Source organism: Oncorhynchus tshawytscha, unplaced genomic scaffold, assembly GCF_018296145.1.
Source record: "Oncorhynchus tshawytscha isolate Ot180627B unplaced genomic scaffold, Otsh_v2.0 Un_contig_1213_pilon_pilon, whole genome shotgun sequence".
NCBI classification, from domain to species: domain Eukaryota; kingdom Metazoa; phylum Chordata; class Actinopteri; order Salmoniformes; family Salmonidae; genus Oncorhynchus; species Oncorhynchus tshawytscha.
Genome location: NW_024609725.1, coordinates 196,570 through 221,230, shown reverse-complemented (window position 1 = coordinate 221,230; position 24,661 = coordinate 196,570). Strand labels below are relative to the sequence as shown.

The 24,661-nt window shown below is 50.9% G+C and overlaps 1 protein-coding gene across 1 annotated transcript in view; it reads right to left on the bottom strand.

The window, feature by feature from the left end:
* LOC121845651 (glypican-5-like) overlaps nt 1-24,661 on the bottom strand; it is a gene marked incomplete at its 3' end in the record, with an annotated part of 171,288 nt that overhangs the window by 104,578 nt on the left and 42,049 nt on the right. The window contains 5 exon segments of the mRNA XM_042317296.1: nt 10,369-10,411; nt 10,414-10,493; nt 10,724-10,851; nt 18,826-18,984; nt 19,163-19,698. Of these exon segments, the coding sequence (XP_042173230.1) occupies nt 10,369-10,411; nt 10,414-10,493; nt 10,724-10,851; nt 18,826-18,984; nt 19,163-19,698 (946 nt within the window).

The following is a 24,661-nucleotide window of genomic DNA, read 5'->3' as shown; positions in this document are numbered from 1 at the left end:
TCAGGTAGACGGGACCCTCCCTCCTCCCCTCCCATCCCTTCTGATATGAGGTCAGGTAGATGGGACCCTCCCTCCTCCCCTCCGACCATCCCTTCTGATATGAGGTCAGGTAGACGGGACCCTCCCTCCTCCCCTCCCTCCCTTCTGATAGACATGAGGTCAGGTAGACAGGACCCTCCCTCCTCCCCTCCGACCATCCCTTCTGATATGAGGTCAGGTAGATGGGACCCTCCCTCCTCCCCTCCGGCCATCCCTTCTGATATGAGGTCAGGTAGACGGGACCCTCCCTCCTCCCCTCCGACCATCCCTTCTGATATGAGGTCAGGTAGACGGGACCCTCCCTCCTCCCCTCCGACCATCCCTTCTGATATGAGGTCAGGTAGACGGGACCCTCCCTCCTCCCCTCCGACCATCCCTTCTGATAGACATGAGGTCAGGTCCCTTCTGATAGATATGAGGTCAGGTAGACAGGACCCTCCCTCCTCCCCTCCGACCATCCCTTCTGATAGACATGAGGTCAGGTAGACGGGACCCTCCCTCCTCCCCTCCGACCATCCCTTCTGATATGAGGTCAGGTAGATGGGACCCTCCCTCCTCCCCTCCGGCCATCCCTTCTGATATGAGGTCAGGTAGATGGGACCCTCCCTCCTCCCCTCCGGCCATCCCTTCTGATATGAGGTCAGGTAGATGGGACCCTCCCTCCTCCCCTCCGGCCATCCCTTCTGATATGAGGTCAGGTAGATGGGACCCTCCCTCCTCCCCTCCGGCCATCCCTTCTGATATGAGGTCAGGTAGATGGGACCCTCCCTCCTCCCCTCCGACCATCCCTTCTGATATGAGGTCAGGTAGATGGGACCCTCCCTCCTCCCCTCCGACCATCCCTTCTGATATGAGGTCAGGTAGACGGGACCCTCCCTCCTCCCCTCCGACCATCCCTTCTGATATGAGGTCAGGTAGACGGGACCCTCCCTCCTCCCCTTCGACCATCCCTTCTGATAGACATGAGGTCAGGTAGATGGGACCCTCCCTCCTCCCCTCCGACCATCCCTTCTGATAGATATGAGGTCAGGTAGACGGGACCCTCCCTCCTCCCCTTCGACCATCCCTTCTGATAGATATGAGGTCAGGTAGACAGGACCCTCCCTCCTCCCCTCCGACCATCCCTTCTGATATGAGGTCAGGTAGACAGGACCCTCCCTCCTCCCCTCCGACCATCCCTTCTGATATGAGGTCAGGTAGACAGGACCCTCCCTCCTCCCCTCCGACCATCCCTTCTGATATGAGGTCAGGTAGACAGGACCCTCCCTCCTCCCCTCCGACCATCCCTTCTGATATGAGGTCAGGTAGACAGGACCCTCCCTCCTCCCCTCCGACCATCCCTTCTGATATGAGGTCAGGTAGACGGGACCCTCCCTCCTCCCCTCCCTCCCTTCTGATATGAGGTCAGGTAGACGGGACCCTCCCTCCTCCCCTCCGACCATCCCTTCTGATATGAGGTCAGGTAGACGGGACCCTCCCTCCTCCCCTCCGACCATCCCTTCTGATAGATATGAGGTCAGGTAGACTGGGACCCTCCCTCCTCCCCTCCGACCATCCCTTCTGATATGAGGTCAGGTAGACAGGACCCTCCCTCCTCCCCTCCGACCATCCATTCTGATAGATATGAGGTCAGGTAGACTGGGACCCTCCCTCCTCCCCTCCGACCATCCCTTCTGATAGATATGAGGTCAGGTAGACTGGACCCTCCCTCCTCCCCTCCGACCATCCCTTCTGATATGAGGTCAGGTAGACAGGACCCTCCCTCCTCCCCTCCGACCATCCATTCTGATAGATATGAGGTCAGGTAGACTGGACCCTCCCTCCTCCCCTCCGACCATCCCTTCTGATATGAGGTCAGGTAGACGGGACCCTCCCTCCTCCCCTCCGACCATCCCTTCTGATATGAGGTCAGGTCAGGTAGACGGGACCCTCCCTCCTCCCCTCCGACCATCCCTTCTGATATGAGGTCAGGTAGACGGGACCCTCCCTCCTCCCCTCCGACCATCCCTTCTGATAGATATGAGGTCAGGTAGACTGGACCCTCCCTCCTCCCCTCCGACCATCCCTTCTGATATGAGGTCAGGTAGACTGACCCTCCCTCCTCCCCTCCGACCATCCCTTCTGATATGAGGTCAGGTAGACAGGACCCTCCCTCCTCCCCTCCGACCATCCATTCTGATAGATATGAGGTCAGGTAGACTGGACCCTCCCTCCTCCCCTCCGACCATCCCTTCTGATATGAGGTCAGGTAGACGGGACCCTCCCTCCTCCCCTCCGACCATCCCTTCTGATAGACATGAGGTCAGGTAGACGGGACCCTCCCTCCTCCCCTCCCTCCCTTCTGATATGAGGTCAGGTAGACAGGACCCTCCCTCCTCCCCTTCGACCATCCCTTCTGATATGAGGTCAGGTAGACAGGACCCTCCCTCCTCCCCTCCGACCATCCCTTCTGATAGATATGAGGTCAGGTAGACGGGACCCTCCCTCCTCCCCTCCGACCATCCCTTCTGATAGACATGAGGTCAGGTAGACGGGACCCTCCCTCCTCCCCTCCGACCATCCCTTCTGATATGAGGTCAGGTAGACGGGACCCTCCATCCCTTCTGATAGACATGAGGTCAGGTAGACTGGACCCTCCCTCCTCCCCTCCGACCATCCCTTCTGATAGATATGAGGTCAGGTAGACGGGACCCTCCCTCCTCCCCTCCGACCATCCCTTCTGATAGACATGAGGTCAGGTAGACGGGACCCTCCCTCCTCCCCTCCGACCATCCATTCTGATAGATATGAGGTCAGGTAGACGGGACCCTCCCTCCTCCCCTCCGACCATCCCTTCTGATAGACATGAGGTCAGGTAGACGGGACCCTCCCTCCTCCCCTCCGACCATCCCTTCTGATAGATATGAGGTCAGGTAGACGGGACCCTCCCTCCTCCCCTCCGACCATCCCTTCTGATAGATATGAGGTCAGGTAGACGGGACCCTCCCTCCTCCCCTCCGACCATCCCTTCTGATAGACATGAGGTCAGGTAGACGGGACCCTCCCTCCTCCCCTCCGACCATCCCTTCTGATAGATATGAGGTCAGGTAGACGGGACCCTCCCTCCTCCCCTCGACCATCCATTCTGATAGATATGAGGTCAGGTAGACTGGACCCTCCCTCCTCCCCTCCGACCATCCCTTCTGATATGAGGTCAGGTAGACGGGACCCTCCCTCCTCCCCTTCGACCATCCCTTCTGATATGAGGTCAGGTAGACGGGACCCTCCCTCCTCCTCCGACCATCCCTTCTGATATGAGGTCAGGTAGACGGGACCCTCCCTCCCTTCTGATAGATATGAGGTCAGGTAGACAGGACCCTCTCCTCCCCTCCGACCATCCCTTCTGATATGAGGTCAGGTAGACAGGACCCTCTCTCCTCCCCTCCGACCATCCCTTCTGATATGAGGTCAGGTAGACGGGACCCTCCCTCCCTTCTGATAGATAGATGAGGTCAGGTAGACAGGACCCTCTCCTCCCCTCCGACCATCCCTTCTGATATGAGGTCAGGTAGACGGGACCCTCCATCCCTTCTGATAGATATGAGGTCAGGTAGACAGGACCCTCCCTCCTCCCCTCCGACCATCCCTTCTGATAGATATGAGGTCAGGTAGACGGGACCCTCCATCCCCTTCTGATAGATATGAGGTCAGGTAGACAGGACCCTCTCTCCTCCCCTCCTCCCCTCCGATAGATATGAGGTCAGGTAGACAGGACCCTCCCTCCTCCCCTCCGACCATCCCTTCTGATAGATATGAGGTCAGGTAGACAGGACCCTCCCTCCTCCCCTCCGACCATCCCTTCTGATAGACATGAGGTCAGGTAGACGGGACCATCCCTCCTCCTCCCCTCCCTTCTGATAGATATGAGGTCAGGTAGACAGGACCCTCCCTCCTCCCCTCCCTTCTGATAGATATGAGGTCAGGTAGACAGGACCCTCCCTCCTCCCCTCCGACCATCCCTTCTGATATGAGGTCAGGTAGACGGGACCCTCCCTCCTCCCCTCCGACCATCCCTTCTGATATGAGAATAGACAACCCTCCCTCCTCCCCTCCGACCATCCCTTCTGATATGAGGTCAGGTAGACGGGACCCTCCCTCCTCCCCCCCTCCCTCCCTTCTGATAGATATGAGGTCAGGTAGACAGGACCCTCCCTCCTCCCCTCCGACCATCCCTTCTGATATGAGGTCAGGTAGACGGGACCCTCCCTCCTCCCCTCCGACCATCCCTTCTGATAGATATGAGGTCAGGTAGACAGGACCCTCCCTCCTCCCCTCCGACCATCCCTTCTGATAGATATGAGGTCAGGTAGACAGGACCCTCCCTCCTCCCCTCCGACCATCCCTTCTGATAGATATGAGGTCAGGTAGACAGGACCCTCCCTCCTCCCCTCCGACCATCCCTTCTGATAGATATGAGGTCAGGTAGACAGGACCCTCCCTCCTCCCCTCCGACCATCCCTTCTGATAGACATGAGGTCAGGTAGACGGGACCCTCCCTCCTCCCCTCCGACCATCCCTTCTGATAGACATGAGGTCAGGTAGACGGGACCCTCCCTCCTCCCCTCCGACCATCCCTTCTGATAGACATGAGGTCAGGTAGACGGGACCCTCCCTCCTCCCCTCCGACCATCCCTTCTGATAGACATGAGGTCAGGTAGACGGGACCCTCCCTCCTCCCCCTCCGACCATCCCTTCTGATAGACATGAGGTCAGGTAGACGGGACCCTCCCTCCTCCCCTCCGACCATCCCTTCTGATAGACATGAGGTCAGGTAGACGGGACCCTCCCTCCTCCCCTCCGACCATCCCTTCTGATATGAGGTCAGGTAGACGGGACCCTCCCTCCTCCCCTCCGACCATCCCTTCTGATATGAGGTCAGGTAGACGGGACCCTCCCTCCTCCCCTCCGACCATCCCTTCTGATATGAGGTCAGGTAGACAGGACCCTCCATCCCTTCTGATAGATATGAGGTCAGGTAGACAGGACCCTCCCTCCTCCCCTCCGACCATCCCTTCTGATAGATATGAGGTCAGGTAGACAGGACCCTCCCTCCTCCCCTCCGACCATCCCTTCTGATAGATATGAGGTCAGGTAGACAGGACCCTCCCTCCTCCCCTCCGACCATCCCTTCTGATAGATATGAGGTCAGGTAAGAGGGACCTCTCTCCTCCTCCGACCATCCATTCTGATAGATATGAGGTCAGGTAGACAGGACCCTCCCTCCTCCCCTCCGACCATCCCTTCTGATAGATATGAGGTCAGGTAGACAGGACCCTCCCTCCTCCCCTCCGACCATCCCTTCTGATAGATATGAGGTCAGGTAAGAGGGACCTCTCTCCTCCCCTCCGACCATCCATTCTGATAGATATGAGGTCAGGTAGACAGGACCCTCCCTCCTCCCCTCCCTCCCTTCTGATAGATATGAGGTCAGGTAGACAGGACCCTCCCTCCTCCCCCCCTCCCTTCTGATAGATATGAGGTCAGGTAGACAGGACCCTCCCTCCTCCCCTCCGACCATCCCTTCTGATAGATATGAGGTCAGGTAGACTGGACCCTCCCTCCTCCCCTCCCTCCCTTCTGATAGATATGAGGTCAGGTAGACAGGACCCTCCCTCCTCCCCTCCGACCATCCCTTCTGATAGATATGAGGTCAGGTAGACTGGACCCTCCCTCCTCCCCTCCCTCCCTTTCTGATAGATATGAGGTCAGGTAGACAGGACCCTCCCTCCTCCCCTCCGACCATCCCTTCTGATAGATATGAGGTCAGGTAGACTGGACCCTCCCTCCTCCCCTCCGACCATCCCTTCTGATATGAGGTCAGGTAGACGGGACCCTCCCTCCTCCCCCCTCCCTCCCTTCTGATAGATATGAGGTCAGGTAGACAGGACCCTCCCTCCTCCCCTCCCTCCCTTCTGATAGATATGAGGTCAGGTAGACAGGACCCTCCCTCCTCCCCTCCGACCATCCCTTCTGATATGAGGTCAGGTAGACAGGACCCTCCCTCCTCCCCTCCTCCCCTCCGATAGATATGAGGTCAGGTAAGAGGGACCTCTCTCCTCCTGCTCTGCTGCTGCCCAGGTCAGTACAGGTGCATCAAAGCTGGGACCGAGAGACTGAAAAACAGCTTCTATCTCAAGGCCATCAGACTGTTAAACAGTCATCACTAACTCTGCTACCTACATACAGACTTGAAATCATTGGCCACTTTAATAAATGGATCACTTGTCACTTTAATAATGTTTACATATCTTATATTACTCATATGTATATACTGTATTTTATACCATCTACTGCACCTTGTCTATGCCGCTCTGTCATCGCTCATCCATATATTTATATGTACATATTCTCATTCACCCCTTTAGATGTGTGTATGAGGTCGTTGTTGGGGAATTATTAGATTACATGTTAGATATTACTGCACTGTCGGAACTAGAAGTACAAGCATTTCGTTAACATCTGCATGTGACCAATAGAATAACAATAACATCAGCATGTGACCAATAGAATAACATCAGCATGTGACCAATAGAATAACATCAGCATGTGACCAATAGAATAACATCAGCATGTGACCAATAGAATAACAATAACATCAGCATGTGAACAATAGAATAACAATAACATCTGCATGTGACCAATAAAATATGATTTGATTTTGATAAGGCTGAAGACGCCCTCTAGAGGACAATAACAGATATTACAGCATGGTACTCCAGTCTAACGGCTGGTTTATTCCAGCCACTACCAGTCTAACGGCTGGTTTAGTCCAGCCACTACCAGTCTAACGGCTGGTTTAGTCCAGCCACTACCAGTCTAACGGCTGGTTTAAGCCACTACCAGTCTAACGGCTGGTTTGTCCAGCCACTACCAGTCTAACGGCTGGTTTAGCCCAGCCACTACCAGTCTAACGGCTGGTTTAGCCCAGCCACTACCAGTCTAACGGCTGGTTTAGTCCAGCCACTACCAGTCTAACGGCTGGTTTAGTCCAGCCACTACCAGTCTAACGGCTGGTTTAGTCCAGCCACTACCAGTCTAACGGCTGGTTTAGTCCAGCCACTACCAGTCTAACGGCTGGTTTAGTCCAGCCACTACCAGTCTAACGGCTGGTTTAGTCCAGCCACTACCAGTCTAACGGCTGGTTTATTCCAGCCACTATCAGTCTAACGGCTGGTTTAGCCCAGCCACTACCAGTCTAACGGCTGGTTTAGTCCAGCCACTACCAGTCTAACGGCTGGTTTAGCCCAGCCACTACCAGTCTAACGGCTGGTTTAGCCCAGCCACTACCAGTCTAACGGCTGGTTTAGTCCAGCCACTACCAGTCTAACGGCTGGTTTAGTCCAGCCACTACCAGTCTAATGGCTGGTTTAGTCCAGCCACTACCAGTCTAATGGCTGGTTTAGTCCAGCCACTACCAGTCTAACGGCTGGTTTAGTCCAGCCACTACCAGTCTAATGGCTATTCCCTATGAAGTGCACTACTCCAGACCAGAGCCCTATTCCCTATGAAGTGCACTACTCCAGACCAGAGCCCTATTCCCTATGAAGTGCACTACTCCAGACCAGAGCCCTATTCCCTATGAAGTGCACTACTTCAGACCAGAGCCCTATTCCCTATGAAGTGCACTACTCCAGACCAGAGCCCTATTCCCTATGAAGTGCACTACTCCAGACCAGAGCCCTATTCCCTATGAAGTGCACTACTCCAGACCAGAGCCCTATTCCCTATGAAGTGCACTACTCCAGACCAGAGCCCTATTCCCGAGGCGGATGAAGTGCACTACTCCAGACCAGAGCCCTATTCCCTATGAAGTGCACTACTCCAGACCAGAGCCCTATTCCCTATGAAGTGCACTACTCCAGACCAGAGCCCTATTCCCTATGAAGTGCACTACTCCAGACCAGAGCCCTATTCCCTATGAAGTGCACTACTCCAGACCAGAGCCCTATTCCCTATGAAGTGCACTACTCCAGACCAGAGCCCTATTCCCTATGAAGTGCACTACTCTACCAGAGCCCTATTCCCTATGAAGTGCACTACTCCAGACCAGAGCCCTATTCCTATGAAGTGCTACTAAGACCAGAGCCCTATTCCCTATGAAGTGCACTACTCCAGACCAGAAAATGAGGACCCTATGAAGTGCACTACTCCAGACCAGAGCCCTATTCCCTATGAAGTGCACTACTCCAGACCAGAGCCCTATTCCCTATGAAGTGCACTACTCCAGACCAGAGCCCTATTCCCTATGAAGTGCACTACTCCAGACCAGAGCCCTATTCCCTATGAAGTGCACTACTCCAGACTGAGCCCTATTCCCTATGAAGTGCACTACTGGACCAGAGCCCTATTCCCTATGAAGTGCACTACTCCAGACCAGAGCCCTATTCCCTATGAAGTGCACTACTCCAGACCAGAGCCCATTCCTATGAAGTGCACTACTCCAGACCAGAGCCCTATTCCCTATGAAGTGCACTACTACAGACCAGAGCCCTATTCCCTATGAAGTGCACTACTTGACCAGAGCCCTATTCCCTATGAAGTGCACTACTACAGACCAGAGCCCTATTCCCTATGAAGTGCACTACTACAGACCAGAGCCCTATTCCCTATGAAGTGCACTACCCAGACCAGAGCCCTATTCCCTATGAAGTGCACTACACGAGCCCTATTCCCTATGAAGGACCCAGACCAGAGCCCTAACAGGGTGAAGTGCACTACTCCAGACCAGAGCCCTCTGTAGTAGTTCACTATATAGGGAAAAGGGTAGTTTGTAATGAGTTTCCTGGGTTGACAGAGGGGGGTTTATTTGAGGTTTAATCTTGGAGACGTATTCGAACATAAGGCCAGTATAACAGGCTTCCCTGGCTACGCGCCTGGCTACGCGCCTGGCTACGCTACGCGCCTGGCTACGCGCCTGGCTACGCTACGCGCCTGGCTACGCGCCTGGCTACGCGCCTGGTTACGGAACACACATATTGATATTAGATGCATTGAGTTTGGCAGCAGATTGGTGATTATTCAGTGAAACAGCATGGTCAAGACACCTATTACTTTACATACGAGAGACGCTGTTGTATACAATTATAACAACAGGATTCACACACACCACACACACACACACACACACACACAGCCTGTTTGCTACTACAGTCCCAGACAGACAGATTGCTGAGGGTAATGTATTTGAGAAAAATGTGCAAACACACTCCTGGAGAGACAGTAATGAATTAAACATTGCAGAGTGACATTCACACAACACTGTTGACTCTGCTGGGGATTTGAATCAAACACTGTTGACTCTGCTGGGGATTTGAATCGTGTCTGAAGGACAGGTCCCTCAGGGGGATGGAGGAGAGGACAAGTCCCCCCTAACAGAGGAGTGGACAGGTCCCCCAGGGGACGGAGGAGGAGGAGGAGGAGGGGACAGGTCCCCCTACGGAGGAGGAGGGTGGTCCCCCAGGGGACGGAGGAGGAGAGGTCCCCAGGGGACGGAGGAGGAGGAGAGGTCCCCCAGGGGAGGAGGAGGAGAGGTCCCCCAGGGGAACGGAGGAGGAGGAGGACAAGTCCCCAGGGAACGGAGGAGGAGGTCCCCCAGGGGAAAGGGAGGAGGAGAGGTCCCCCAGGGGAAAGGGAGGAGGAGGAGGAGAGGTCCCCAGGGGAAAGGGAGGAGGAGGACTGGTCCCCCAGGGGAACGGGAGGAGGAGGACAGGTCCCCCAGGGAACGGGAGGAGGAGGACAGGTCCCCCAGGGGAACGGGAGGAGGAGGACAGGTCCCCAGGGGAACGGAGGAGGAGGACAGGTCCCCCAGGGGAACGGAGGGGAGGAGGACAGGTCCCCAGGGGATGGAGGAGAGGACAGGTCCCCCAGGGGATGGAGGAGAGGACAGGTCCCCCAGGGGATGGAGGAGAGGACAGGTCCCCCAGGGGATGGAGGGGGAGGACAGGTCCCCCAGGGGATGGAGGAGAGGACAGGTCCCCCAGGGGATGGAGGAGAGGACAGGTCCCCCAGGGGATGGAGGAGAGGACAGGTCCCCCAGGGGATGGAGGAGAGGACAGGTCCCCCAGGGGATGGAGGAGAGGACAGGTCCCCAGGGGATGGAGGAGAGGACAGGTCCCCCAGGGGATGGAGGAGAGGACAGGTCCCCCAGGGGAACGGGAGAGGACAGGTCCCCCAGGGGAACGGAGGAGGAGACAGACAAACAGAAAGAGATGCTAGATGGGAACAGTGTAGGGCTCGTAGTTACTCCTTTTGAACTTCAGAATCGCTCCATGGTGCTGGGGGGTCACGTACCTCTTGACAACGTCGGCTCCGTTCCAGCAGGCCAGTCCATCGGGGAGGCCAGCTGGTTCACACACAGCTGGTCCGCCAGGCCACCGTAGAAGGTACGGTACAAACGCAGACTGTTCAGGAACTCTCTGTTGAGACAGACAGGGGGGACCAACGCTGGTATACTTCCACATCCCCAGTCCTCTCAAGAGCCTCATAACGCTAAAATCATCATCTAAGCAAACCTTAATTAACAACAAAAACACCCTGAGAGATCAACCTTTTGAGTGCTGTCTAAAAGTGCTGAAGAAGTGCTAAGTAGAAAATGAGGACTATAAAGTGAGTAGTTAGCAGTGGTGAACTGAGACAGTGTACTCACTTCCTCCTGGTAGCCAGGCTGTTTCCTGTTTCTCTGATGAAGGCTTTGAGAGGGATGGACGCTCCGTCCTGCTGGCCGCTGACTGACTGGGCAGGCTGTCTACTGGGACGACCACATACTTTATACACCTGGAGCACAACAAACACAGAGAACAATCAGCTGATGGACAGGTCCTAATGTTAGAGAGGTCTAACAGGGTGCAATGGCAGGATGTCTCCACTAGATGGACCCAGAGGACTCCCTCCTAACAGGGTGCACAGGATGTCTCCACTAGATGGACCCAGAGGACTCCCTCCTAACAGGGTGCAGTGGCAGGATGTCTCCACTAGATGGACCCAGAGGACTCCCTCCTAACAGGGTGCAGTGGCAGGATGTCTCCACTAGATGGACCCACTAGGACTCCCTCTAACAGGGTGCAGTGACAGGATGTCTCCACTAGATGGACCCAGAGGACTCTGGTCTAAAGTAAAGCACTGTAGGGTAGTGATCATCAACTGGATTCAGCAGTGGGACGATTTTGTCTTGAGCTGACGGTCAGGGGCTGGCGGTCAGGGGGACGATGGTCAGGGGACGGAACGTGAAATAAGACGATAAGAAGCCCAAACAGATATTTGATTAAAACATAATCCTTTAAACCTTGCTTACATTGGTATATGATCACATATACACTGAGTACCAAACATTATTACACTGTAGTCTATGTTGAAGTGAGCCAGTCTAGTGTACACTACTCACTGTAGTCTACTGTTGAAGTGAGCCAGTCTAGTGTACACTACTCACTGTAGTCTATGTGAAAGTGAGCCAGTCTAGTGTACACTACTCACTGTAGTCTATGTTGAAGGGAGCCAGTCTAGTGTACACTACTCACTGAAGTCTATGTTGAAGTGAGCCAGTCTGAGTGTACACTACTCACTGTAGTCTATGTGGAAATGAGTCAGTCTAGTGTACACTACTACTGAAGTCTACTATTGAAGTGAGCCAGTCTAGTGTACACTATTCACTGTAATCTACTGTTGAAGTGAGCCAGTCTAGTGTACACTACTCACTGTAGTCTATGTGGAAGTGAGTCAGTCTGTGTACACTACTCACTGAAATCTACTATTGAAGTGAGCCAGTCTAGTGTACACTATTCACTGTAGTCTATGTTGAAGTGAGCCAGTCTAGTGTACACTATACTGTAGTCTACTGTTGAAGTGAGCCAGTCACACTATACTGTAGTCTATGTGGAAGTAGTCAGTCTAGTGTACACTACTCACTGAAGTCTACTATTGAATAGCCAATCTAGTTATACTAGTTACCCTGAGTATATGTTGACATTATACTGTAGTGTACCACTACTTATACTGTAGTCTACCCTGAGTATACCACACATTATACTGTAGTATACCACACTTATACTGTAGTCTACCCTGAGTATACCACACATTATACTGTAGTCTACCACTACTTTATACTGTAGTCTACCCTGAGGATACCATTATACTGTAGTATACCCTGAGTATACCACACATTCTAAAGTAGTCTACCCTGAGTATACCACACATCAGGAACACCTTCCTAATATTGAGTTGCACCCCCAGGGCCACGGACTCTACAGGGTGTCGAAAGCCTTCCACAGGGATAATGGTTCCTGTGCTGTGAAGGGAGTAGTACACAGCGTTGTACCAGACCTTCAGTTTCTTGGCAATGTCTCACATGGAATAAATAGCCTTCATTTCTCAGAACAACAATAGGGGCCCGTTTGGGACCCAGTCATGCTCATATGTCCCAGGACTGACTGGGGATGATCTAACTCTCCCTGGTTAACAGGACAGTCTCTTCTGACCACTGGGGATGATCTAACTCTCTCTGGTTAACAGGACAGTCTCTTCTGGCCACTGGGGATGATCTAACTCTCTCTGGTTAACAGGACAGTCTCTTCTGACCACTGGGGATGAGCTAACTCTCCTGGTTAACAGGACAGTCTCTTCTGACCACTGGGGATGATCTAACTCTCTCCGGTTAACAGGACAGTCTCTTCTGACCACTGGGGATGAGCTAACTCTCCCTGGTTAACAGGACAGTCTCTTCTGACCACTGGGGATGAGCTAACTCTCCTGGTTAACAGGACAGTCTCTTCTGACCACTGGGGATGATCTAACTCTCCCCTGGTTAACAGGACAGTCTCTTCTGGCCACTGGGATGAGCTAACTCTCTCTGGTTAACAGTCTGGACAACCTCTTCTGGCCACTGGGGATGATCTAACTCTCCCTGGTTAACAGTCTGACAACCTCTTCTGGCCACTGGGGATGATCTAACTCTCCCTGGTTAACAGGACAACCTCTTCTGGCCACTGGGGATGATCTAACTCTCCCTGGTTAACAGTCTGGACAACCTCTTCTGGCTACTGGGGATGATCTAACTCTCCCTGGTTAACAGTCTGGACAACCTCTTCTGGCTACTGGCGCTCGCTGCCCACAATGGTCTATTCTGAGAATGTTCTGGGCATGCTGTTGTTGAGTGGTATGTACCGTGTGTGTGTGTGTGTGTGTGTGTGTGTGCAGTACATTCCTGGGTGATGGAGTGGTAGCAGTTGGTTCGGTCATTAAACCTCAGATCAGTGTTACAACTCTGTCTCTCTTTCTGAGAAACATGTGTTTCTTCCTTCTTCATCAGTTTATAGGGACATTATTCACTTAGTCTGGTGACTGGTTGGTTTTATAAGGACATTATTCACTTAGTCTGGTGACTGGTTGGTTTTATAGGGACATTATTCACTTAGTCTGGTGACTGGCTGGTTTTATAGGGACATTATTCACTTAGTCTGGTGACTGGTTGGTTTTATAGGGACATTATTCACTTAGTCTGGTGACTGGCTGGTTTTATAGGGACATTATTCACTTAGTCTGGTGACTGGTTGGTTTTATAGGGACATTATTCACTTAGTCTGGTGACTGGTTGGTTTTATAGGGACATTATTCACTTAGTCTGGTGACTGGTTGGTTTCATAGGGACATTATTCACTTAGTCTGGTGACTGGTTGGTTTCATAGGGACATTATTCACTTAGTCTGGTGACTGGTTGGTTTTATAGGGACATTATTCACTTAGTCTGGTGACTGGTTGGTTTTATAGGGACATTATTCATAGTCTGGTGACTGGTTGGTTTTATAGGGACATTATTCACTTAGTCTGGTGACTGGTTGGTTTTATAGGGACATTATTCACTTAGTCTGGTGACTGGTTGGTTTTATAGGGACATTATTCACTTAGTCTGGTGACTGGTTGGTTTTATAGGGACATTATTCACTTAGTCTGGTGACTGGTTGGTTTTATAGGGACATTATTCACTTAGTCTGGTGACTGGTTGGTTTTATAGGGACATTATTCACTTAGTCTGGTGACTGGTTGGTTTTATAGGGACATTATTCACTTAGTCTGGTGACTGGTTGGTTTTATAGGGACATTATTCACTTAGTCTGGTGACTGGTTGGTTTTATAGGGACATTATTCACTTAGTCTGGTGACTGGTTGGTTTCATGTTATTCACTTAGTCTGGTGACTGGTTGGTTTTATAGGGACATTATTCACTTAGTCTGGTGACTGGTTGGTTTTATAGGGACATTATTCACTTAGTCTGGTGACTGGTTGGTTTTATAGGGACATTATTCACTTAGTCTGGTGACTGGTTGGTTTTATAGGGACATTATTCACTTAGTCTGGTGACTGGTTGGTTTTATAGGGACATTATTCACTTAGTCTGGTGACTGGTTGGTTTTATAGGGACATTATTCACTTAGTCTGGTGACTGGTTGGTTTTATAGGGACATTATTCACTTAGTCTGGTGACTGGTTGGTTTTATAGGGACATTATTCACTTAGTCTGGTGACTGGTTGGTTTTATAGGGACATTATTCACTTAGTCTGGTGACTGGTTGGTTTTATAGGGACATTATTCACTTAGTCTGGTGACTGGTTGGTTTTATAGGGACATTATTCACTTAGTCTGGTGACTGGTTGGTTTTATAGGGACATTATTCACTTAGTCTGGTGACTGGTTGGTTTTATAGGGACATTATTCACTTAGTCTGGTGACTGGTTGGTTTTATAGGGACATTATTCACTTAGTCTGGTGACTGGGTTGGTTTTATAGGGACATTATTCACTTAGTCTGGTGACTGGTTGGTTTTATAGGGACATTATTCACTTAGTCTGGTGACTGGTTGGTTTTATGTTATTCACTTAGTCTGGTGACTGGTTGGTTTTATAGGGACATTATTCACTTAGTCTGGTGACTGGTTGGTTTTATAGGGACATTATTCACTTAGTCTGGTGACTGGTTGGTTTTATAGGGACATTATTCACTTAGTCTGGTGACTGGTTGGTTTTATAGGGACATTATTCACTTAGTCTGGTGACTGGTTGGTTTTATAGGGACATTATTCACTTAGTCTGGTGACTGGTTGGTTTTATAGGGACATTATTCACTTAGTCTGGTGACTGGTTGGTTTTATAGGGACATTATTCACTTAGTCTGGTGACTGGTTGGTTTTATAGGGACATTATTCACTTAGTCTGGTGACTGGTGACTGGTTTTTTATAGGGACATTATTCACTTAGTCTGGTGACTGGTTGGTTTTATAGGGACATTATTCACTTAGTCTGGTGACTGGTTGGTTTTATAGGGACATTATTCACTTAGTCTGGTGACTGGTTGGTTTTATAGGGACATTATTCACTTAGTCTGGTGACTGGTTGGTTTTATAGGGACATTATTCACTTAGTCTGGTGACTGGTTGGTTTTATTCACTTAGTCTGGTGACATTATTCATAGGGACATTATTCACTTAGTCTGGTGACTGGTTGGTTTTATAGGGACATTATTCACTTAGTCTGGTGACTGGTTGGTTTTATAGGGACATTATTCACTTAGTCTGGTGACTGGTTGGTTTTATGGTCTGGTGACTGGTTGGTTTTATAGGGACATTATTCACTTAGTCTGGTGACTTGGTTACTTTTATAGGGACATTATTCACTTAGTTGGTTTTATAGGGACATTATTCACTTAGTCTGGTGACTGGTTGGTTTTATAGGGACATTATTCACTTAGTCTGGTGACTGGTTGGTTTTATAGGGACATTATTCACTTAGTCTGGTGACTGGTTGGTTTTATAGGGACATTATTCACTTAGTCTGGTGACTGGTTGGTTTCATGTTATTCACTTAGTCTGGTGACTGGTTGGTTTTATAGGGACATTATTCACTTAGTCTGGTGACTGGTTGGTTTTATAGGGACATTATTCACTTAGTCTGGTGACTGGTTGGTTTTATAGGGACATTATTCACTTAGTCTGGTGACTGGTTGGTTTTATAGGGACATTATTCACTTAGTCTGGTGACTGGTTGGTTTTATAGGGACATTATTCACTTAGTCTGGTGACTGGTTGGTTTTATAGGGACATTATTCACTTAGTCTGGTGACTGGTTGGTTTTATAGGGACATTATTCACTTAGTCTGGTGACTGGTTGGTTTTATAGGGACATTATTCACTTAGTCTGGTGACTGGTTGGTTTTATAGGACATTATTCACTTAGTCTGGTGACTGGTTGGTTTTATAAGGACATTATTCACTTAGTCTGGTGACTGGTTGGTTTTATAGGGACATTATTCACTTAGTCTGGTGACTGGTTGGTTTTATAGGGACATTATTCACTTAGTCTGGTGACTGGTTGGTTTTATAGGACATTATTCACTTAGTCTGGTGACTGGTTGGTTTTATAGGGACATTATTCACTTAGTCTGGACATTTATTCACTTAGTCTGGTGACTGGTTGGTTTTATAGGGACATTATTCACTTAGTCTGGTGACTGGTTGGTTTTATAGGGACATTATTCACTTAGTCTGGTGACTGGTTGGTTTTATAAGGACATTATTCACTTAGTCTGGTGACTGGTTGGTTTTATAGGGACATTATTCACTTAGTCTGGTGACTGGTTGGTTTTATAGGGACATTATTCACTTAGTCTGGTGACTGGTTGGTTTTATAGGGACATTATTCACTTAGTCTGGTGACTGGTTGGTTTCATGTTATTCACTTAGTCTGGTGACTGGTTGGTTTTATAGGGACATTATTCACTTAGTCTGGTGACTGGTTGGTTTTATAGGGACATTATTCACTTAGTCTGGTGACTGGTTGGTTTTATAGGGACATTATTCACTTAGTCTGGTGACTGGTTGGTTTTATAGGGACATTATTCACTTAGTCTGGTGACTGGTTGGTTTTATAGGGACATTATTCACTTAGTCTGGTGACTGGTTGGTTTTATAAGGACATTATTCTGGTGACTGGTTGGTTTTATAGGACATTATTCACTTAGTCTGGTGACTGGTTGGTTTTATAGGGACATTATTCACTTAGTCTGGTGACTGGTTGGTTTTATAGGGACATTATTCACTTAGTCTGGTGACTGGTTGGTTTCATGTTATTCACTTAGTCTGGTGACTGGTTGGTTTTATAGGGACATTATTCACTTAGTCTGGTGACTGGTTGGTTTTATAGGGACATTATTCACTTAGTCTGGTGACTGGTTGGTTTTATAAGGACATTATTCACTTAGTCTGGTGACTGGTTGGTTTTATAGGGACATTATTCACTTAGTCTGGTGACTGGTTGGTTTTATAAGGGACATTATTCACTTAGTCTGGTGACTGGTTGGTTTTATAGGGACATTATTCACTTAGTCTGGTGACTGGTTGGTTTTATAGGGACATTATTCACTTAGTCTGGTGACTGGTTGGTTTTATAGGGACATTATTCACTTAGTCTGGTGACTGGTTGGTTTTCATAGGGACATTATTCACTTAGTCTGGTGACTGGTTGGTTTTATAGGGACATTATTCACTTAGTCTGGTGACTGGTTGGTTTTATAGGGACATTATTCACTTAGTCTGGTGACTGGTTGGTTTTATAGGGACATTATTCACTTAGTCTGGTGACTGGTTGGTTTTATAGGGACATTATTCACTTAGTCTGGTGACTGGTTGGTTTTATAGGGACATTATTCACTTAGTCTGGTGACTGGTTGGTTTTATAGTTTTATAGGGACATTATTCACTTAGTCTGGTGACTGGTTGGTTTTATAGGGACATTATTCACTTAGTCTGGTGACTGGTTGGTTTTATAGGGACATTATTCACTTAGTCTGGTGACTGGTTGGTTTTATAGGGACATTATTCACTTAGTCTGGTGACTGGTTGGTTTTATAGGGACATTATTCACTTAGTCTGGTGACTGGTTGGTTTTATAGGGACATTATTCACTTAGTCTGGTGACTGGTTGGTTTTATAGGGACATTATTCACTTAGTCTGGTGACTGGTTGGTTTTATAGGGACATTATTCACTTAGTCTGGTGACTGGTTGGTTTCATGTTAATCACTTAGTCTGGTGACTGGTTGGTTTTATAGGGACATTATTCACTTAGTCTGGTGACTGGTTGGTTTTATAGGGACATTATTCACTTAGTCTGGTGACTGGTTGGTTTTATAGGGACATTATTCACTTAGTCTGGTGACTGGTTGGTTTTATAGGGACATTATTCACTTAGTCTGGTGACTGGTTGGTTTTCATAGTCTGGTGACTGGTTATTCAGGGACATTATTCTGGTGACTGGTTGGTTTTATAGGGACATTATTCACTTAGTCTGGTGACTGGTTGGTTTCATGTTATACTTAGTCTGACATTTCTAAAATTCACTTAATCACTGTCTGGTGACTGGTTGGTTTTTTATCTGACCATGGGGGACATCACCTCACCTGTGCAGAGAGGTGTGGCCCGTTCCTCTGACCATGTGGGACGACAATTCACCAAACACCTCACCTGTGCAGAGAGGTGTGGCCCGTTCCTCTGACCATGTGGGACCTCACCAAACACCTCACCTGTGCAGAGAGGTGTGGCCCGTTCCTCTGACCATGTGGGACGACAACGCGTCACCAAACACCTCACCTGTGCAGAGAGGTGTGGCCCGTTCCTCTGACCGACAACGCGTGCACCTCACCTGTGCAGAGAGGTGTGGCCCGTTCCTCTGACCATGTGGGACGACAACGCGTCACCAAACACCTCACCTGTGCAGAGAGGTGTGGCCCGTTCCTCTGACCATGTGCGACGGCGTCGTGGACGACGGCGTGAACTCCCAGCAGCACTTGCTCCAGGTCCTGAGTTCCGTGCATGCGTGCCGACAGCCCCTCTAACGACCTCACGAATTCTCTCCAATGGAGGTCCACCTCAAATCAAAATCAAAATCTTTATTTCTTAAATTTAAAAATCTTATATTTAAAAAAAAAAAAAAACTTTCCCAGTAAAACAAATCAAAATGAAACAAGGAGCAATAAGATGAAAGGATAACAAGCAGAGGGAATCTATAGAATAGTGGTGTTATGTGTAAAACAACGGCAGGGTTACCTCAGCCATGCTAGCCAGACAGCCACGCATCACATTGAGACAGTAGCCCATACAGGGTTTAGACAGGGTGAGTCCGTGGCAGTGGGGACAGTACTGCATCCTGAGCAGAGCTCTACGACACTCCCTGCTAAACACCAGGTGATCCGTGGTGTTGATCACCTCTATGCCGAGGTGCAGCGCCTGTAACAGCACACGACCCCCGACCCCCGACCTCCCGATCTGATTGGCTAGGACTCCCGGAGCAGCGCCGAACGGGGACAAATCGCGGCGGGCGGAGCGGACGCACTCGGCGTAACCGGGGGTGACGCGGCTGAGGCTGGGGTTGATGAGGTGGTGGTAGACCAATGGGAAGAGAGCGTCAAAGAAGCGGCTGGTGATGTCATCAATGTTGAGTTCGGAGCCAAGGAGGAAGAGGCCGACGTCAGTGAACAACTCTCTCACCAGACCTGACGCCTCCCCAGCCATGTTACGGTACGACGCCTGGAGGACCAGGTTGGTGTGGTTCTCTGATGCCTTTATCAGGGACTCAAAGCTTTCTATAAGAGGAGAGAGAGAGACAGAGAGAGAGAGAGAGAGAGAGAGAGAGAGACAGAGAGAGACAGAGAGAGAGGGAGGCAGAGGGAGAGAGAGAGGCAGAAGGTGGAGGGAGAGAAAGAGAGAGGGGAATGGAGGGAGAGAGGCAGATGGGGGAAAGAGAGAGAGAGACAGACAGACAGAGAGAGAGAGACAGAGAGGCAGAGGGAGAGAGAGAAAGGAGGGAGGAGAGAGAGGGCAGAGGGAGAGAAAGAGAGAGGGGAAAGAGGGAGAGGAGAGGCAGAGGGGAATGTACTGGAGGAGAGAGAGAGAGGCAGAAGGTGGAGGGAGAGAGGCAGACGGGGAAAGAGAGAGAGAGAGGCAGAAGGTGGAGGGAGAGAGGCAGACGGGGAAAGAGAGAGAGATGGTTAATACTGGAGGACCAGGTTGGTTCTCTGATGCCTTCATCAGATTCAAAGGTTTCTACAAGAGGGGAGGGGGTGAAGGGACTGAAAGGGTTTCTGGGTAGTCTCTCCTTCATCCCTACAGGCTGGGACTCTCCTTCCCCCAGGCTGGGACGAGCCCTGACCAGTGGGTAGTCTCTCCTTCCCCCAGGCTGGGACGAGCTAGGACCTGACCAGTGGGTAGTCTCTGCTTCCACCAGGCTGGGACGAGCTAGGACCTGACCAGTGGGTAGTCTCTCCTTCCCCCAGGCTGGGACGAGCTAGGACCTGACCAGTGGGTAGTCTCTCCTTCCCCCAGGCTGGGACGAGCTAGGACCTGACCAGTGGGTAGTCTCTCCTTCCCCCAGGCTGGGACGAGCTAGGACCTGACCAGTGGGTAGTCTCTCCTTCCCCAGGCTGGGACGAGCTAGGACCTGACCAGTGGGTAGTCTCTCCTTCCCCCAGGCTGGGACGAGCTAGGACCTGACCAGTGGGTAGTCTCTCCTTCCCCCAGGCTGGGACGAGCTAGGACCTGACCAGTGGGTAGTCTCTCCTTCCCCCAGGCTGGGACGAGCTAGGACCTGACCAGTGGGTAGTCTCTCCTTCCCCCAGGCTGGGACGAGGTAGGACCTGACCAGTGGGTAGTCTCTCCTTCCCCAGGCTGGGACGAGCTAGGACCTGACCAGTGGGTAGTCTCTCCTTCCCCCAGGCTGGGACGAGCTAGTATCCCACACCATGTGCCTGTCATGGGGCTGTAACTCTGCTCTGTAGGGGTGAAGCAGAGAGCAGGGAGCTGCAGAGAAGGAGGGGGGTTGGAAAGAGACGTGCCGGAGCCTAGGTACCCTCCGAACCGGTAAACACCCAGCACTGGGGGGGGTGACATCTCTGGGTGCCAGGTTGAGAGAAGGGGTTCTGTCTGATTAAAGGGAATAACAGCATCTGATCTCAGAGTCTGGTGACTAGGGAGGGGAAGGGAGGGGAGGTTAGGGTTGATGTAGGAGTCTAGTGACTGGGGAGGGAGGGAGGTTAGGGTTGATGTAGGAGTCTAGTGACTGGGGAGGGGAGGGGAGGGGGGGGGGAGGGCGAGGTTAGGGTTGATGTAGGAGTCTGGTGACTGGGGAGGGAGGTTAGGGTTGATGTAGGTGTCTAGTGACTGGGGAGGGGAGGGGAGGTTAGGGTTGATGTAGGAGTCTAGTGACTGGGGAGGGGGTTAGGGTTGATGTAGGAGTCTAGTGACTGGGGAGGGAGGGGAGGGGAGGGGAGGTTAGTGTTGATGTAGGAGTCTAGTGACTGGGGAGGGGAGGTTAGTGTTGATGTAGGAGTCTGGTGACTGGGGAGGGAGGTTAGTGTTGATGTAGGAGTCTGGTGACTGGGGAGGGGAGGTTAGGGTTGATGTAGGAGTCTGGTGACTGGGGAGGGAGGGGAGGGGAGGTTAGGGTTGATGTAGGAGTCTAGTGACTGGGGAGGGGAGGGGAGGGAGAGGGAGGTTAGGGTTGATGTAGGAGTCTAGTGACTGGGGAGGGGGTTAGGGTTGATGTAGGAGTCTAGTGACTGGGGAGGGGGGTTAGGGTTGATGTAGGAGTCTAGTGACTGGGGAGGGAGGGGGAGGTTAGGGTTGATGTAGGAGTCTAGTGACTGGGGAGGGGAGAGGGGAGGTTAGGGTTGATGTAGGAGTCTGGTGACTGGGGAGGGGAGGGGAGGGGAGGTTAGGGTTGATGTAGGAGTCTAGTGACTGGGGAGGGGAGGGGAGGGTTGATGTAGGAGTCTAGTGACTGGGGAGGGGGGAGGGTTGATGTAGGAGTCTAGTGACTGGGGAGGGAGGGGGGGGAGGTGAGGGTTGATGTAGGAGTCTAGTGACGGGGGAGGGGAGGGGAGGTGAGGGTTGATGTAGGAGTCTAGTGACTGGGGAGGGGAGGGGAGGGTTGATGTAGGAGTCTAGTGACTGGGGAGGGGAGGGGAGGGGAGGTGAGGGTTGATGTAGGAGTCTAGTGACTGGGGAGGGAAGGGGAGGGGAGGTTAGGGTTGATGTAGAGGTCTAGTGACTGGGGAGGGAGGTGAGAGAGGACGTTAGGGTTTATGTAGGAGTCTAGTGACTGGGGAGGGGAGGGGAGGTTAGGGTTGATGTAGGAGTCTAGTGACTGGGGAGGGAGAGGGGAGGTTAGTGTTGATGTAGGAGTCTAGTGACTGGGGAGGGGGGGGAGGTTAGGGTTGATGTAGGAGTCTAGTGACTGGGGAGGGAGAGGGGAGGTTAGTGTTGATGTAGGAGTCTAGTGACTGGGGAGGGGAGGGGAGAGGAGGTGAGGGTTGATGTAGGAGTCTAGTGACTGGGGAGGGGAGGGGGAGGTTAGGGTTGATGTAGGAGTCTAGTGACTGGGGAGGGGAGGGAGGTGAGGGTTGATGTAGGAGTCTAGTGACTGGGGAGGGGAGGGGAGGTGAGGGTTGATGTAGGAGTCTAGTGACTGGGGAGGGGAGGGGAGAGGAGGTGAGGGTTGATGTAGGAGTCTGGTGACTGGTGACTGGGGGGTGCAGCCATACTTGGTTTAGTTGGTATATTTACACAGAGAGAGGGAGAGAGAGAGAAAGACAGTCAGAGTAAAGACAAACCTCCTCTGGGGTTTCATCTCTGCTAAGTCATCTTGACAGATAAACCTCCTCTCCGTTTCCTCTCTGCTAAGTCATCTTGACAGATAAACCTCTTCTCCGTTTCCTCTCTGCTAAGTCATCTTGACAGATAAACCTCCTCTCCGTTTCCTCTCTGCTAAGTCATCTTGACAGATAAACCTCCTCTCCGTTTCCTCTCTGCTAAGTCATCTTGACAGATAAACCTCCTCTCTGCTAAGTCATCTTGACAGATAAACCTCCTCTCTGCTAAGTCATCTTGACAGATAAACCTCCTCTCTGCTAAGTCATCTTGACAGATAAACCTCCTCTCTGCAAAGTCATCTTGACAGATAAACCTCCTCTCTGCAAAGTCATCTTGACAGATAAACCTCCTCTCTGCAAAGTCATCTTGACAGATAAACCTCCTCTCTGCTAAGTCATCTTGACAGATAAACCTCCTCTCTGCTAAGTCATCTTGACAGATAAACCTCCTCTCTGCTAAGTCATCTTGACAGATAAACCTCCTCTCTGCTAAGTCATCTTGACAGATAAACCTCCTCTCCGTTTCCTCTCTGCTAAGTCATCTTGACAGATAAACCTCCTCTCTGCTAAGTCATCTTGACAGATAAACCTCCTCTCTGCTAAGTCATCTTGACAGATAAACCTCCTCTCTGCTAAGTCATCTTGACAGATAAACCTCCTCTCTGCTAAGTCATCTTGACAGATAAACCTCCTCTCTGCAAAGTCATCTTGACAGATAAACCTCCTCTCTGCAAAGTCATCTTGACAGATAAACCTCCTCTCTGCAAAGTCATCTTGACAGATAAACCTCCTCTCTGCTAAGTCATCTTGACAGATAAACCTCCTCTCTGCTAAGTCATCTTGACAGATAAACCTCTTCTCCGTTTCCTCTCTGCTAAGTCATCTTGACAGATAAACCTCCTCTCTGCTAAGTCATCTTGACAGATAAACCTCCTCTCCGTTTCCTCTCTGCTAAGTCATCTTGACAGATAAACCTCCTCTCTGCTAAGTCATCTTGACAGATAAACCTCCTCTCCGTTTCCTCTCTGCTAAGTCATCTTGACAGATAAACCTCCTCTCTGCTAAGTCATCTTGACAGATAAACCTCCTCTCCGTTTCCTCTCTGCTAAGTCATCTTGACAGACACCGACGTTGAAATGACTAAGCCTTTTGAAGACAGTTTCAAGACCCTCAGATCAAAATTCCCAAAGGCCTGTGACCCACACAAACAGAACTGTTAGGGGGAAGGAATGTAGGTGGATGTATACAGAAGTTTCTCTTGTTCTGGGATCTGGGTGACAAATAACATGAAGATCCCGATACGGGCATTTCATTATTTCAGATGTCTCTCAGGAGAGAGAGAGCGAGCACGGGGAGAGATGGGGAGAGAGCAGCACCATGATGTAGGGACCAGCCAACCAGGAAAGCCCCGTGATGGAGTCAAACATCTGCTCTGTTTTATCACCGCTGTTACGGTTTTAATGAAGACTAGATTTCATTACATAGCGCTCTGTTGTCACTGCTCCCTCTACCGCTCTGTTACCCTCTCTCTGGCACGGGTCTCTGTTACCCTGGCTCTCTCTCTGGCACGGGGCTCTGTTACCCTGTCTCTCTCTCTCTGGCACGGGGCTCTGTTACCCTGGCTCTCTCTCTCTCTCTGGCACGGGGCTCTGTTACCCTGTCTCTCTCTCTGGCACGGGGCTCTGTTACCCTGGCTCTCTCTCTCTCTCTGGCACGGGGCTCTGTTACCCTGGCTCTCTCTCTCTCTGGCACGGGGCTCTGTTACCCTCTCTCTCTCTCTGGCACGGGGCTCTGTTACCCTGGCTCTCTCTCTCTGGCACGGAGCTCTGTTACCCTGGCTCTCTCTCTCTGGCACGGGGCTCTGTTACCCTCTCTCTCTCTGGCATGGGGCTCTGTTACC